Here is a 17,801-nt window from a genome sequence, read left to right as displayed (position 1 = left end):
GAGTCATGCAGGGAAAAAAGACTTCCTGTTTCTACATAGAGCAGAGAAAAGAGAAGAATTATCTGGGTAGAAGGGCAAAATGAGCAATTGTAAGTACACCGTGCCATATAATATGATGACTGCAGTATATTGAGAGGATAAAAACTTTGATGGGAATGCTTCTTTAAAGAGGAGACTTTACCTTTATGTTTTTCTAAAAAAATCTTTGGGAGGGTCTGATATTAAACGTTTAAGATGTGTAATATAAGTAACAGAATCAGATATATGTTCCACAATTCTTTTTTAAGGGGCGGCTTTTACAACCTTTATAATGTCATAACAGTGTTTACACATAGCTATATAGACAATGTGCGTCACAAGCTTTGTTGACACGTTGCGTTTTTTTCAGTGTATTTTTGTGTTTTTTTTATGCAAATTTTTACCTGCATTTTACAATACTAGCAAAGTCTATGAGCTTTCAGAAATCTCATGCACACAGCTTGTTTTTTATGTCCTCAGTATTTTGTCAAATACCTTGGTTTTTGCAAAATGCAGCATGTCACTTGTTTCAGCGTTTTTTCACCCATAGAAAGCAATGGATTGAACAAAAAAATGCAGCAAAAACGCAGGTATCAGGTTTTGCTGCGTTTTTGGTGCCAAAAGCTGAGAAAGTTGAATCAGGTTTTTTTTTTTTTTTTGCACTAAATTTTATCAGCGTGCACAAGAGACAAATGTACACGGACAAAAACACTGTAAAAAACACACCAAAAACTCAGGAAAACCTGCTTTTTTGACGCAGCTTCTTTATTGCCAAGAGAGCAAGTTTTGCTGCAGAAAAAAAACGCATCAAAAAAAGCTGTGTGTGAAAATAGCCTTAATGTAATTTCTGATAGAATAAGTAACATCAGGTTTGGTAGAAAATGTTATAGACTTTAACCATACAGTGGCAAAGGTAACATTTAGAGCCACTACATCTATAAGACCCTCTTAGGTCTTAGACAACGTGATGTTTTCAAAATATTCAATAGGGTGAATGAAGCTGTCGATGGTAGTAGATTTTTTGGCTACACATTTAACCCCATTCGATAACATATTGACCAAAACTTTCTCCTGATGAAGCATAGGAATAAATATAAGAAATATATAAAAGATATGAACAATGCAGGAGTAATCTGTGCTATGGGGTGCAGAGAAAACTATCGGTGCCGGAAACACATTTCCTTTTTCTTGAAGGATAGTAATCGTGTGGTTTTGCTAATACTTTCATTTGGACTCTATATAGATTTTTCTCTTTGAATGTTAGGTGAATTCTTTTTTTTGGGTAAGTTTAGAACATCCTACAGAGAAGGACTCATCAGAAGTACAACGTCCCCCTTATAAATTCACCTTTAGGGAGGTTATTACTGATGTGATTTGGGTGGTAACTATCTGCAGGAAGCATGGAGTAGCCACTAGTTGGTTTTCTGTATAAACTAGTACAGATCATGCCAGTATAAGTGCTGCCTTGTAATAATACATAGAGAAAGGGAGTCGTGTTGTTGTGACTTACCATCAAAAATGGAGCAAAGAGACTATAAACAGGAAATCTGTAAATTGCCCAGGAAGAAATGAACAGTGATTTTTGCACTAAGGCCACAGCCCCACTATCAGTATTCAGTCAGTATTTTTCTCAGGAGTGGGAGCCAAAACCAGGTGAGGAACAATCAGAGAAAAGTTATAATAGAAACAAGTCACCAATTCTGCATTTATCACCCACTCCTGATTTTGGCTCCCACTCCTGAGAAAAAATACTGACCAAATACTGATCAAATACTGATAGTAGGCCGTGGCCTTATAGTGTTACACTCCTGCTGATAAAACATTTATTGTATTGAAACAGCACACAGCCTAATAAGTGACACATCGCTGAAATCAGGGTCTCAGCCCCTAGTTCATGCAGTTCTCAGATTAATTAGAAAAAACCTGCTGACAGATTCCCTTTAATTGGATGCTGTTAATATACAGCATTAATTTGTTTCACAAGATACTTGTATGATACAGATGATATTTATTAAAGGTATTTTCTTAGACAAAACATTACCTGTTTCAATGCAACTGGAGAAAACTTGCAGAATTGTATTGATAAATTTCCCCCATTGGGAGACATTTTTTATACTTATGTCACAAGGTCGAAACAAATCTGTTCAGTTTCTCTGGTCACTTTTCTTATTTGTCTGCCCTATTGGACATGCGCTGTCGTTTCCTTCTGAGATTACTCATAAACAGCCTTTTGTGGGCTAAAATCTATGTTGTTATCATTACAGCTTCTTAGCAGAAATCTAATTATAAGTGTACATTTTCTATTGTGCCTTACAGCGAGCTTATTAGAACAGCAGATGGAGGGCAGATTTCACTGGACTGGTTTAGTAATGATGATAATACACTTTACCCTGATGCCGGCACAAGACCTACAATCCTTTTATTGCCGGGTCTCACAGGAACAAGTCGGGAATCCTATATTCTTCATATGATTAAGCACAGCGAATCGCTTGGATACAGGTAATGCTCAATAATGCAGAATGTAAATGCAGACTGTTTTAGGAGCTATTCTTACTTGCAACCTAATAACCTGGTAGATGAACTAGATGGCCATTGTCGATATGATGAGGCTGGGGCTCTTACCTTACACATGGCAGCCATTATGTTTGCTACTTTCCAAGAAGCCAATTAAAATATTCTCCACTATCTCTTCCTAAATCCTTCAACATTCAGAGGTCTAACTAACCTGAGAAAGAACAGAGGAGAGGTTGACATATAGAAGATCTCAATGAACTATATTAATCCACCTCAATTCCTAGCTAAATAACTATCCTAAAGAGTTTTGAAACCAGGCACTGCTTCTCTACACCTTTTAACTGGTGCATCAATAAAGAAATTGCACAAACCATCTTGTGTCAGCATCTTATTTTGGCACTATGGAGGCTGCGTGAACGCTGAAACTGTGTCTGGACAATGCGCATCAATTTGTTTCAAGTGGTTATCTACAAAAACATGCTCATTAGCCTTAAAATCATAAATCTAGAGACTTAGGGCTAATGAGACAGGTGTATATGAATGTTTTTACACATGGACCAGAAATCGCAGTGCTCACCACTCCGATCTGTTTTTTCGGATCAGAAACGGCAATTAAACTCATTGGGTACATACAGAAAATGGATGCCATATGGACATCATCTATAAAGCACCCAGTTACTGTAATTATTAAGATAGGATACAATATTTGGCCTTATAATTTTTTAATTGTTGATATTAAAAAAATTGGTGCTGTACTGATGACACATGGCATCTAGACCCAGCCTTAGGCTTAGTTTTATGAGACTGACATTCATGGTACAAGTCCAGACCGGCTGCCGGTCTCTTCACCAGAATGGACCATATCGCTTTTCATCACTGTTTTGTCCACATAGTGTAAGCATTCATATTATAATATTGTGTCTTCAGCATTTTCTGCTTTGTTTAGTTCAACATTATTACAAAAATAAACCTTTCTATTTCTGTTTATGTCTGAATTTGTTCCCATGACCGAAGCTCACCAAAGTTTTGTTTCTGGTCACATTTAATGTGTATGGAGTATATTAAAAGAGGTTCCTTAATTAAGTAAAACAGGGAATACAATTTGGCGTAATGAACATTTCACGCACACAGCAGATGGTGCAGTGATGCTTTCAACTTTGCATTTCTCCTGGCCACCATCACAAGATCAAGCACTGAATCATGGCAGTAAAATAATGTCCAGTCATCCCAGTTACTTTCTAAGTGGAAGATATGCTTCTAAAATCCACTCAGCAGAAAGTTTTTCACAATACACGGTTATTCTGTTATTTGATGATATATTCTGCGATTTCTTTAAATACGAGTAACAGAGTTTATAAAAAACGTCTAGAACATTTGGATGCTTCTGTTAAGTGATCAGAAAAATGCATTTGAATAAAGCCTGAGTTTATCTTCTGCTGTCAGAGCTCTATCGTTAAGGATTAAAACTATAAAGTGTAATTCAATTAAATGTCAAAATATATTCACTAAAATTAGTGCGTTATATTGAATATCAGATAGAGTATTTAAAGGGAACCTCTCATGTCAAAAAATGCTATTAACCTTCAGTTATGGGGTTAACCTGCAGGTTAATAGCGTTTTAAAGCTGTGCGGCCACCGTGCTGACAGCTCGGCTACTGGGTAGAAATTAACTTTATTCCTCAAGGCAGCCTGCTGGTTATTAGTCATAGAGGTGCAGCTTCAGTCACCGCTCAGTACATAGTGAGCGTCCGATGTAACCGCTTCACGGCACTGACAGACAGCCGGCTCAGCAATGCATCAGTACTGAGCCGACGTTAACAGCCTCCGCTCACTGTATACTGAGCGGTGACTGGAGCCGCGCTTCTATGACTGAAAGCCGGAGGCTGCCAGGAGGAATAAAGTTAATTTCCTCCCAGTAGCCTGGCTTTCAGTACGGCTGCTGCATAGCTTTACAACACTATTAACCTGTATATTAACCCCATATCTGCAGCTTAAGTGTTTTTTTACATGTCTGGTTCCCTTTAAAGGATAATAAAACATAGAAAATTAACAAAAAATATTCCAGCTCTTCCTCCTTTTCTTTTGATCCTCTTTTGTCTCAAATTGCAATTAATACGGACAAGTAAACAGAGCATTTTATCTACGCTCTTAGGAGATCCCTTATGTCCTTTCTCCAGTTAGTCACTGTCCTAAGACTGTCTGTAGGAGAACTTGCTGCAGCAGGAGCCTCCCCCACATGCCCTGCCAAAAATATTATTAGCACTCTCTTGACTAAGCACAGTCAACTCAGCTATTCTTCAGAGGAAAATGGAACAGATCAGCAGTAGATCTGCCACTGTGTTCTCTGCAGGATTTATTTAAGACAGTTTCAGGTACATGTAGCGAGTCCCACAGACTGACAAGTGTGGGAACAAGATTATCTACTATGTACTTTTGTCACTCAGTTCTAGGTTTAGTATTCCTTTAGCTTCATTACTCGGTATTTCAGGTTCCTCTTCCACTCAGATGTATGAGTTTGTCTGATGTAAATGGATGCCCACCTCTCAGCACCATTTTTGTTTGTTTTTAGGTCCAATTTCAAATTGACTCCTCAAATACGTCTAAGCTCCAAGGATGATCATTATTTATAAATATTAATTAGCCGAGTGTCAGAACGAGATTAAATGTAACAAGCCTTAGTAGCATAGTACATACAACTGGAAAGGGTAATTATAGGAATTACATACATGAAAAATAAGTAAGTTTACAATGTTAAAGAAGCTTGATTGTATTGTGCAGTTACGGCCAAAAGTTTTGAGAGTGACACAAATTTTGGTTTTCAAAATGTTTGCTGCTTCAGTGTTTTTAGATCTATAAGGCCACGGCCCCACTATCAGTATTCAGTCAGTATTTTTTCTCAGGAGTGGAAGCCAAAACCAGGTGAGGAACAATCAGAGAAAAGGTATAATAGAAGCAAGTCACCAATTCTGCATTTATCACCCACTCCTGGTTTTGGCTCCCACTCCTGAGAAAAACTACTGACCAAATACTGATAGTGGGGTCGTGGCCTAAGTTAGATGTTTCTATGGTTACTGAAGTACAATTAGAGGTATTTCATATGTTTTTTATTGACAAATACATCAAGTTTATGTAAAGACTCAATATTTACTGTGTGATCCTTTTTTTTAAAGACTTCTGCGATTTGTCCTGGCATCTGGAGATCAGCTTCTGGGCCAAATCCTGACTGATGACCCATTCTTGTCTAATCATTACTTGGTGTTTAGTAGTTTCTGTGTTTTTGTTTGTCCACCCACTTTTTGAATATTGACCACAGGTTCTCAATAAGATTGAGATCTGGGGAGTTTTCTGGCCATGGAACCAAAAATGTCAATGTTTTGTTAACCGAGTCACTTAATTATCACTTTTGCCTTGTGGCATGGTGCTCCATCATGCTGGAAAAAGCATTGTTCCTCATCAAATTGCTCCCAGATCATTGGGAGAAGTTGCTTTTGGAGGATGTTTAGATACCAATCTTTATTCATGGCAGTGTTCTTGGGCAAAATTGTGAGGGAGCCGACTGCCTTGGATGAAAAGCAACCCCGCACAAAAATTTTCTTAGGATGCTTTACTGTTGTTCTCAAAACAATCATACTTTCAGATATTTTATACAGTCTGAAGGGGGCTTCATCAAAGAAAATAGCTTTACTCTACTCCTCCGCATTCCAATTCCAGTACTTCTTGTAGAATGGTAGTCTGTCCTTAATCGGTTTCTTTTTGAGAAAATTGGCTTCTTTGTTGCATTTCTTTTTGACACCAGCCTAGCCACCAGGAGCCTTTGCTTCACTGTGAGTGTAGATGCACTGACTTCTGCCTGCTGCCATTCCTAAGCAAGCTCTGCACTGGTGTTGAACAAATCCCATAACTAAATCTTCTTTAGGAGGCGGTCCAGGCACTTGTTAGACTTTCTTCGCTGCCCTGAAGCCTTCTTTAGGGCAGAGACAGACTGCCGTATTCTTTGTGCGAGGATCGCATCATAAACCTCATACTGGCTGTGTGCTCTCCTGACCTCAGCTTGACAGCTGCATAGAAATACATCACACTGTCATGTTCAGGTCAGGAGAGGTGCAGGTCAGTCCGTTCAGTGCGCTGCGATCATCGCACAAGTTATGCGGCAGTCTGTTTCTGCCCATAGAGCAATTGATCATCTCTCTTTGAAGTTCTTTACAATCCCATAAATGGTTAATTTAGTTTAAATTTTAAAAGTAGCAATGTCCTTGCCTGTAAAGCCCTTTTCATGCAATGCAATGATAACTGTATGTGTTTCCTTGGAGGTAACCATAGTTGACAGAATAAGGCAATGATTTCAAGCACCAGTCCCCTTTTAAAGCAACCAGTCTGCTCTTACAATTTAGTCAGCATAACAGAGTGATATCAGCGGCATTGTCCTTGTCAACACTTTCTCCTGAGATAACGGGAAGACCACTGAAATCATGTAAGCAGGTCACTTTGTGACAGGGCTGAAAATCAGTGGAAATTTGATTTTTGGGATTAAGTTTATTTTCATGGCAAGGAATGAATGCAATTTTGTTGTAATTCATCTGATCACTCTTCACAACGATCTAGAGTTAATGCAAATTGCCACTATAAAAACTGAAGCAGTAAAGTTTGTGAAAAACAAAATGTCAGTCTCAAAGCTTTTGGCCATGACTGTACATATGGTATCTTTTTGCACGTAACCAAAAGGGAAGTAAATTGAGGTTTCAAAGACTGCAGGTGCCACTGTACTGCAGGTATAAGGTGCTGTAAGATCCGTCAGGTACTATTTTATGATAGTGATCATACAATTGTACTTTACCTACCACTTCCAGTGTATATTAACATTCTGTTGTTTTTAGGTGTGTTGTTTTCAATAATCGAGGTGTTGCGGGGGAAGATCTTTTGGTAAGTATTTTCTTATCATGTCTTTTTTTTTTGGGTCTGTTTATATAGCTTTACATTTAATATGTTTGCTAAGTAATCTAACCTATACACTGTACATATCTATGGCATGACTTGACTCTGGGGCTCGATCCGGTGACTTCACCTCTGGCTATGTGGTCGGTTTCCCTCTTTGCTGGACCACAGCCTGTGTTGTCTCTGTCCAACTGCTGATAATCTTGTCTTTGCTTTGCTGTTTTGCTTCTGTGCAGGTGTTTTCAGTTCCTGGTTTGGTTTGTCCTATCACATCTTGGGAGGGGCTATTTATACTCTCCTGACACATGCAGTCTTTGCTGTCTATATTCCAAGACAGATGGTATTTGGAGATCCAGCACCTCAGCTAGTTATTATTTTACCTGGTTAATTACTGTTCCTTTTCCTACAGGTTGTTTGTGCGTCTTCGTCCCCAATACCCTTTTTTTAACTTTTTTCTGTTTGTTGTGTGGTTCTTCTTATTTTCTTCCATCTTTCCTGCGTGTCTGTGTGAATATGTTCATAGGCCTGTGCCTTTTCCTCAGATTTTTGTGTATTTTACTGTATAGTTATTATTGTTTTCGTGTTGCACATTATAATCTAGGAGTGCACATTCTAGAGAAGGCAAAAACTAATTGTGAACAGAGGCAATCAATACAGTATGTAGTTCTAAAAAAAAATACAACTGTTTAGCAGAAACCACAATCTTGGCAATACTGCATGTACTAATTAATGGTTTACAACATTTTTATGTGGCTTTCATGCGGCAGTTGTTGTGGCGCTGCTTTGGGCCGCACCAACACTCACAGTATTAACATGATTTAAGACAATTTAGAAACTAATTATTACCTGGTACCAAGATAGGAGTTTTGTTCTTACATGCCTGAATCAACACTGATTTACCTCTGACTCTTCCATAGATTGAAAGATGGCCAAACCATTAGCTTTGTACAGTTTTGAAAAAGAAAACAATATATAGTTCTGCAAACAAAAAGAAAAGTTGCTAGTACAGATATAATTATATAAAACATTTTTAGCTTTTTTTAAAAAAAATAAATAAGATATGTTACAGTTGAAACCAGAAGTTTACATACACTATATAAAAAGACAAGACACATGTGCATGTTTTTCTCAATATCTGACATGAAATCAAGATAAACCTTTCCCGTTTTAGGTCAATTAGGATTACCATAATTTTTAATATTTTTATATAGTGTATTTAAACTTCTGGTTTCAATTGTATATCTTTTCTGAAGTTATTGCAAACTACCACAAAATTCCAAAAGAGTTCAAAACCCATTATGGCTTATTTATGAACAATTGAGCATAGTGCATAAAATGTTGTGTCAGAATGACTATAACCCTTGTCTCAGAGCCAAGAAAAGGAAGTTAGATAATTTCATAAGGTCCTCTTGAGAGCCATAATTTCTGCACAACAAAAATACTTAGACTTGTAACTAGGGCAAAAGTGAGCACTTTTTGCTCTTCTTTTATTCTCAGTGCACCAAAGTATTCAATTTTTTTTATGCAAATTGCCTCTTCAGAGAAAAAGAGGACTTGTGCTCTATAGCGCCACCTATTGGAAGTAGCAATCTTACAAGTCACAATCAATCCTTTAACGAGTCGTGCAATATGACTTAGGATAAAAGCCAAATCAGAATCTCAATTTGCAGACACGGTGTTTCGGGCTGTTGGCCCTCGTCAGTGCAAAGTATGAGGTCTGATTTGGCCAAATCAGAATCTCAATTTGCAGACACGGTGCTTCGTCATATGGTTCCAAAGAAATCGTCCATTTTATTTAGTGCTCATTTTTATGGTCATTACCAAATGGGCATTGCGCACAGGATTCTCAAGAGGTGTGTCTTTAGACTGCTCTGCATAATTAACCTATGAGCCACATCCCCTTGGTAAAGACCAAAAAAATGTGTACTAAATAGGCTCATATCTCCAGAAATGTACAGCGGATCCCAAAAGGAAAAAGAAAAACGAATACACAGAGGAGCAGCGGGGATAAAATAAGAGAAAAAAATGGCCACTTTTGACCCTGTGACAGGTCCTCTTGAAAAAAATTATTTGTTTTTGTGTTGCCTTATTCTGACAGCCTTTACCTTTTTATTTTTCCATCAAAAGGAGCTATATAAGTTCTTGTATTTTTGTTTTTTTAGAATAAGGGAATAAATAGACAATGTCCTCACCACTGTAGAGTTTGAGACAAAATATAATGATCAAGATACTCCCGCTCTTATTGTTCTGCAGACCCCTTCTTCTCTCTTTTGTCTTTTCCCTGTAGTGTATTCAGAGCAGCTTAGTATGCAGACAGTACCAGGCATTTGCTTCAGTCTTTTCACTAAACGCAGACTGAAGGAAATGAGCAGGGATCTCTGATTTGCTTGTATGTTGAGGTTGTGGAAATACTGCTCTTTGGTTCATAATTTTTCAAGATCAGATATGTGTTCATTGCTTGAAAATACGATCTTCTTTTAATTAATACTTTAGTACCATCTTTTAGAGTGGCAGAAAAAGTGCATTCAACTCAGAAATGAGAACTGAATAATCTTTTAAAGTAGCTTCTAAAAATACTAACGTAATAGACTGTCTACCACCCTATATCAATTAAATCCTAGGTCTGGTACAATAGGAGTGGGCACCTCCATCATTTTTTTTCTCTCCAAAAGTTATATGAAACGTTGTGCGGGTCCTATGTGCCGATTTTAAAGTGTGCCTTTTCATGTTTTTCTGATACATAAACTTAAAGGTAAATGATAAAATTCTTTCTGTTGGGCCATATGAGCCTACTGATTACTATTTGATTATTGTGTTCAGTATAATAGAATATGGCGTCACCTTCTAAACACTTTCTAGTGGAGGCTGTGATTTTATAGGACCTACTAACAGTTAACTGCTATATAGCATTCAATGGGCTGGAGAGAACTGGCAGTTAACTCTTCTACTGAACTCTTAACTCTTAAGGAGTTAAGTCTTAAGGAATGTAAGGAGTTAACTCTTCTAAATGTAACTACTATGCACACTCAGCCAGGCTTTGGTGGTTGAGCTCCTTTGAAACCAGCTGTACACTGTGTAAGAAAAAGACTCTCATTGCCTCAGAAAGACAGCAGATAAAAAAAAGCAATTGCAAACTTGCTTATTTTTATGCTGTCTAGCTTACTAAAGCAATATAATAATATGAGAATACCCTTTTAAAAGCTTCACTCTGCAGAATTTTTTATATATTCGGAAACATCACTATACTTACTACGTAGGAATCCGTGGTAAATGCATCTATACAACGAATGCTCATACCTAGTTTACAGATCAGGAGGTCTGAGTCATCTAGTCCATAAATTAAAGCATCAAGTTTTCCCTGACAAAGCAACATAAAGCTTTGTTCTACTTATAAAAGAAATTGTCCGCATTAGAAGGGACAACAATGCGCATTTGTGACAAGATGTAAGAAAGCCTTATTACAGCTCAAGTCCATTCACTGAATATCCGCACAGTGTGGGCAGATATGGTAATCAGCTTTAAATATCTTGGTATGTTAAGCGCCTGCTCTGTGTTTAAGGTTCTGTTACCCAAGGTGTTAATCCCCTAATAAATTTAGATGTTCTCTCTGAAGTTACTGGAGCTGTGAATTACAGTGATAAAATATATATAAAGGTGAAATATATGTTGGATCACAAGGAAATATTTCATGCGTCGTACAGATTCTGTTTGGAGAACGCTTCTTTTTTTTTCCTAATCGAATGCTTCCTGACAGTACAAGGAGGTCTCTAGAGATCTGCATGCGGCAAGTCCAGTGTCCAGCATCCTCAGTGTAATAAATATTACAACACCTAGATATGACAGGAAAACTAGGCTATGTTTAACCTGTTATTGTCTGTATATTTACTTAAAAAAAAATTAAAACATACTTCACATGGGGTAATAATATGGCGTTCTTATACCGCTGTCACACATGATATTTAGCTACATTTAGAAATGAATTTTCTTGCTACCTTAAAGGGGTTGTCTGGCCTTAAAACACAAGTCTGCAGTCACTCTATGTGACTGAAGACTTGTGAATCCTCACATCATGCGCATTGTGCACTGTATTTCCTGGTGTCAGTGCCGGGAACGGCGGTCATGTGACCGCCATGTATGCAATATGCATACTCCTGGCCACATTCAGACTAGATAAATACTCCTGGCCACATTCAGACTAGATAACCTTGTAAAATGCAAGTGTACTAAGTGTGGCTGGAAACAGTCTAGTCAGATTGTGACTGGGAATATGCATTTTACATACTTGCGGTCGCATGACCACGTTTCTTGGTGCCGACACCAGAAAATCCTTACAGCATGCATTGTGCCCAGTGTGAGGATTCACAAGTCTGCAGTCACATAGCGTCACACAAGAAAACCCCTTTAAAGGGAACCAACCATGAGGATTTTTTACCTCAAACTATTGGCATGTATGTACAGGGGCTTTTATGCTTTTATAAATTTATACCTAGGTTGTAGAAATCAGTTGCTGAGAAAACCTGGGTTGAAATCATATACAAATTGGCTGCAAGTGCTTTGGGGTGGGACACTGCACTTGCTGCTCTCTCGCCCTCATTCCCTAATCTCCTCCCACCGCCTGCATCCTTTATTTGAGTGACAAGTCAGGGAAGGCCGGTCAATGAGACAAGAGTGACCTGTCAGTCATACACAGGAGGTGTTCAGGGAATAGGGAAGGATGGCAGTAAAGCTGCAAGAGCAATGTCCCACCCCGAAGCACTTGCAGTTGCAGCTCGTTTTGCATATGACTTCAACACTGTATTTCTGAAATCCTAGGGATGCTCATTACTTGAATGCACATGTAAAAAACACTGAACCAACTTAAATTATGATGCTGTATGAAAGCTGAAGTGGTTGTACCCCTATATCTGACATGGCTGATTTTCCCATCACATAAATGATGTCCCATTTGGATCTCTCACTGGTCTCTGGTGCCGAGCAGGAATGTGAAGTATAGTTATTTACTTACTGGGGTCCTTAAAGAAGCATTTCCATTAAAATTTGTATGGCTTAAACCTGTGTGAATGTATATGTAGGGTTAATATACTTACTGATCACCATCTGGGCAGCACGGTGGCTCAGTGGTTAGCATTGCAGCCCTGGGGTCCTGGGTTCAAATCCCACCAAGGACAACATCTGCAAGGAGTTTCTATATTCTCCCCGTGTTTGCGTGGGTTTCCTCTGGGTTCTCCTTTTTCCTCCCACACTCCACAGACATACTGATAGGGAATGTAGATTGTGAGCCCCAATGAGGAAAGTTTCAATATTGTCTGTGAAGCGCTGTGGAATTAATGGCACTATATAAATGAGTAAAATAAATTAAAATCTTCCCTGGTTTCCAGCGCCGCTCCAGTCCTCTTCCTTATCATGTGACGACTATTCCGATTTGGTTTTATGTGTGAACGAGAAGTAGCTTTTACAATGTGAGTATATGGAGGTTTGTTCTGACGCTCCATAGACTTTCATTGTAAAAGCCACTACCGGCTCATACATAAACCCCAGTGTGAGCCAGAGAGTTGGAACTTCCGTCTAGTAACTCAGAAGAGGACTGGAGCAGCGCTGGAAACTGGAGACGACGTGATCTGTGAGTACATTAATACACCGACACTACACTCACACTACATACTACATTCACACAGGTTGAGCCCATAAAAAAATGTAAGGAGAGTGCTTCTTTAAGGTAGAGTCGTCTATAAGGTAAATGACTTCTGTGACTATCGGACTCTGACTTTTGTCCATGTAACATGGGTACATCTATTCTAAACTGTGCAATGGAAATGTTTTATATGTATTTTATCTTATGGCTGAAAATGTCATTACTGTTGGCTGTGTGTCCGTTATGTGAACTTTATCACAGCGGGACTTATTGAAGTGTCTTCTATCTGTTCTTAGACACCAAGGACATATTGTGCTGCTAACACAGAAGATTTAGAGACAGTCATCCAGCATGTGCATGCACTGTGCCCAGAAGCTCCACTTATGGCAGCTGGGGTTTCCATGGGCGGGTAAGATCCATTACAATCTCTTCTAAATCGGCTTGCTGTAAAATATGCGATGTCATATGTTTGTTGTCACCATGCATGGATACGATCAGCAGTTCAGCAGAGAAATCCAACAAGTATTAATTATTGCTCTGGCACACTGGTATTCTTATTAGGGAAACAATAAGAATAATTCTAGCTATAGAGCATGTACTTTGATTAAAAGTCTCCTCCTGTTTGGGGTCTACAACACATTAAGTAAATGTCAGCCCACCTCTATGGACAGTCACTTGTGTATGCAGTCAGCTATCCTCCTACTATCCTATAGCATCAGCAATGGGACATGTTTCTTCTTGTCCTATAAAGCTGATTTTGGAGCACAAACCGCTTTAAATCCCCCCTCCACCCCCACTGATTATTCTGGGCAGCATGGCACAGATATTACAGTCTTTTCTGTCCAAAGCTTTGAGAAGGTCATCGTGTGCAGAGGGTGAAACATGTCATGGAAGAATTAATAACAGAAATTATTGCAAAAGTTTAAAATATAAAATAATACTTCCAAAAATGGAAAAAAAAGCTATTGATTTAAAAAGCAATTTATGAATGTAGTTAATTAATAACACTTTATTTTATCTCTATCATACTGTGAAAGTTATGGTCTGATCACAGCGGTGGTTAACTCTGCATCAGTATCTCCAAAATTGTAAGAAAATTAATGAATGAACAAAACCAAGGGGCTGTTCACATCACAATCTCAGCATCTGCTGAGCGCCTGCATTGGAAATCCACAAAAAGGTATTCAAAGGTAACGCTCAGCGGAGCCACAGACTAATGGTCACATGTAGTTCAACTATGCTTATGTTTGACCATCTTTATTCTGTTTTTTTTAGAACTATAGAAAAGAGCAGCTACCATGCTTTGATTTCTATACTTCAGAAAAGAAATAAACCTGGCGTAAAGCTGGTCAAACCTATTCATAGTTAATCTTGTTTGGCCATGAGAGCCTATGCTCTGCCAGGTGTTATACCTTGCATGAATACTTGCTCAGCACATACCCAGATTTTGATGTGAAAAACCACTAAGGCTTCGTGCCCATAATAAGCTTTTATCGTATTTTTGATGTACAGTACAGTACCAGCAAAGTGGATGGGATTTATAGAAATCTCATACCCACTGTGCTTTTTTTTACACTGTGAAAAACTTGCCTCGGGTGCGTTTTCCAATCCACAACATGTCAATTTCTTTTAGGGGTGCACTGAGTTTTCTGTGCGGATTTCCCCATAGACTTGCATTATTGCATTAGATGTTGAAATCTGCAGGTAAATAACGCACATGTGTTTTTAGAGCATTTACACAGCATGAACACATCAAAAATGCATGTAATCCGTATCTGAGAATGTCAAATCCCAGGAAGTTTCAAAAACAAAGTAGCTTTATTTAAAGCATGACACACCAAACAGAGACAAAAAACGCAGCGTCAAAAAACGCACACAAACGCAATGAAAAAATGCAAGTAAACGAAGGTGCAGAAATTCTGCAGTGTCAAAAATACAACAAACACTGATCATGGGAACGTAGCCTTAAGGGTATGTGCACACCGCTTCTTTTTTATGTAGATTCCGCTTGGAAAACACCTGAAAAAAATGTGTAATAAACGTAAAAAAGAATGAACGTATGCACAGCAATGTCAAAACAATTTGCTGTGCATATGTTCTATATGTAAAAGAAAAGACGATGGGGGCAAAGTCTCCGCAACTATGACAAAAAAGGTGACAACGCTTCAGTTAAAATGCCGCCACCATTTTCCAGAAGCGTCTTCTGCTTTAAACACTGTGCGGGTACGCCGGCGTCTATAAAATACCATGTGCACAGCCCTGAGGGTGCCTGCATACTTAGCAGTTTGTGCATAAGTGGCATCATAATAGGATACCTGCACACAATGAGGTTTCGCAATGCAGTTTGGGACGTGTGGTGAGTACACATGCAGCACTGGCTTTTTATGTGCTTCCCCTGCATTTACCGCCTGGGCTCAAAAACTGCATCGTAAAAGCATGTTCGGGCACCTTATCATGATGCCATCGCCTCCTGTTCTTTAAGTACTTAGCTCGGTAATTGTGAAACCATTATTTTTGATATTTAAAAGCGTTCCCCAGGGTCTGCACCTTTTTTGTAAACTGCTTGGTTGCAGTTGTCTCGCTGGTACACCTCTCATGATCAGTTGTAGGGAAGTGCACAAAGATCTCCCAGAGCAGCGGACTGATGTGACCAAAGAATAAAAGGGTGAGCAATGTTAGGTATTTTTACATTTTTTCAAGCCCATTCCCTGCATTAACTCAGTTTATCTGTTCCTAGAATGGTACCGGAGATGTGAAATTGTAAAATAAAAGTCTGAACAGAGGCTTATCTCTTTATAAAGCGCTGTGAAACCGCATTATATACAGTCTAGCTTTGCTGTCCTGTTATCTCACTATGATGTCATGTAATTGACAGATGCCACAGGAGGACGGCCTTTGTAGCAGAATGAAGAATTGCAATGCAGAAGAAAATTACAATGTCTCTATTTTTGCAGTAATTGGAATAAAATATATTTTTAATTCCTTATAATTAAAAATTTGATTTGGCAGCAAAGAATCATCATGTTGCTAGGGTTCTCCGAGATGTTTGGGCTTGACCCAATATCTTTGTAACCATGCTCCCACCACATCCCCCCCCTCAGCGGAGTTAGCAATACTGGGGTATTATTGGGAACAGACTGGAGATACATAAGCTCATCTATCTATTCATTTTTTGTTCCAATCCGTTACCTCTTGTCTGATGGTGAATATTGATCCCGGACCAATACGATTTTTTGCTGTGGATAAGTACTGGAAATTACTTCTACAATTAGAGTGATCAAAATACAAGTAAATCTAAGTGCACGCAGCGTGTGTGGCTACTGTATGGTGTATACACACATCAGTTATCTGTCCAACAGTAGATGCAAAAAGATGGGAGAATCAACACAAAAATAATTACACGTCTACTACTCTCTCCACTGCTCCGTGACGGTCTTTGCCGACATGGCGACAGCGGTGACATCGCGCACGTGAATTCTGTTGCCAGTCACTTGGCTTAGCAGTCTAGCGCCATCTATTTCGGCACAGGGATTCGCTAGACGGTCACAAGCTACCGATGTCACTTCATCTCTGCAGCCATATCAGCCACGACCGGCAGGGAGCAGCTAAGAGGCAGCTCTGGAGAGGCTGGGGGTAAAGATGATGATGATGATCTCCAGGTTTAGGAGGAAATGTTGCTCGTGTTCTTTCTCAAACGATGTAATTGCGGTGGATGAGTAATAACAATGACTAAATCATTTTATTATTGTCTCTCGATCCTCATTATACTGTAAATAATTGGCCCTGTTTGAATTTATTTCTAGAATGTTGCTGCTGAACTACTTGGGAAAAACTGGGCGTCAGACCCCGCTGCTGGGAGCGGCCGTGTTCTCTGCTGGTTGGGAAGTATTTGAATCTGCAACGGTCCTAGAGAAAACTCTCAATTGGATTCTCTTTAATTACTATTTAACCACTTGCCTTCAATCATCAATTACGAGGTCAGCCTCCACTGCTTCGATTAGAATTGACTTTCACTTTCCTAGTTGGACTTTTCCTTATCTCACTTCCTAACACCATTTTACTGCTTGTGGATACATATAATCTACACTGTGTAACTCAGTAAATACATTACATTTGTTATATTAGTTATCTGTTTAGTATCTGCTGCTATTATGGTCCAGGGCTGAATTCACAACTCTTTAGGTTTCAACATCAGAAATGTCACTATGGTTAATGTCTGTACAGACACTTCACTTGGTATTTGGATGATGGGAAGTGTTTTATTTTCTGCAGAGTAATCTGCACGGATTTAGTAAGATGACAGATTGTTGAGCGGTGTGCGCCATGTTGATGATATACACGTTGCCCTAAGGTAGTGACTGGCACACAGTGTGTAGGGTGCGCCACTAATACATTTCGTTAATGTATTTCACTTGGAAAACGTGTTATGTAAATTGCATGTAGGGACTTGAAGCAATAAGTGTCATAGCTCACAATTACTGGTGGATTATTAGAGAGAAATAATTAGGTGCCTTATGATTGGATATTGGAGGCCCATGTACAGTTTATGTCTGTCCTTACAGTTTGTGTCAAGCAAACATGACTGGAATCTGGGTCTCTGCCCCTACATCATGCTGCTTTCCGATGGGGTAGCAAAAACCTGGTGACAGATTCCCTTTAAGAAATAGTAGAGCGAATATAGATGGAAAACAAGTAGATGAACAGG

The 17,801-nt window shown here is 38.9% G+C and overlaps 1 protein-coding gene across 2 annotated transcripts in view; it reads left to right on the top strand.

Moving 5' to 3' along the window:
- ABHD3 (abhydrolase domain containing 3, phospholipase) overlaps positions 1-17,801 on the top strand; it is a 67,376-nt gene that overhangs the window by 37,584 nt on the left and 11,991 nt on the right. For both annotated transcript variants that reach the window (XM_073679145.1, XM_073679144.1), the window contains exons 3-6: positions 2,335-2,517; positions 7,407-7,452; positions 13,393-13,505; positions 16,900-17,073. In XM_073679145.1, coding sequence (XP_073535246.1) covers positions 2,335-2,517; positions 7,407-7,452; positions 13,393-13,505; positions 16,900-17,073 — 516 coding nt within the window. The remainder of the gene's footprint in view (positions 1-2,334; positions 2,518-7,406; positions 7,453-13,392; positions 13,506-16,899; positions 17,074-17,801) is intronic.

The sequence above is a fragment of the Phyllobates terribilis genome, unplaced genomic scaffold, assembly GCF_046119375.1.
Source record: "Phyllobates terribilis strain yellow unplaced genomic scaffold, ASM4611937v1 Scaffold_4__5_contigs__length_816908805, whole genome shotgun sequence".
Classification (NCBI taxonomy): Eukaryota; Metazoa; Chordata; class Amphibia; order Anura; family Dendrobatidae; genus Phyllobates; species Phyllobates terribilis.
The sequence above is the reverse complement of the archived record's forward strand: the minus strand, read 5'-3'. Positions and strand labels throughout refer to the sequence as shown.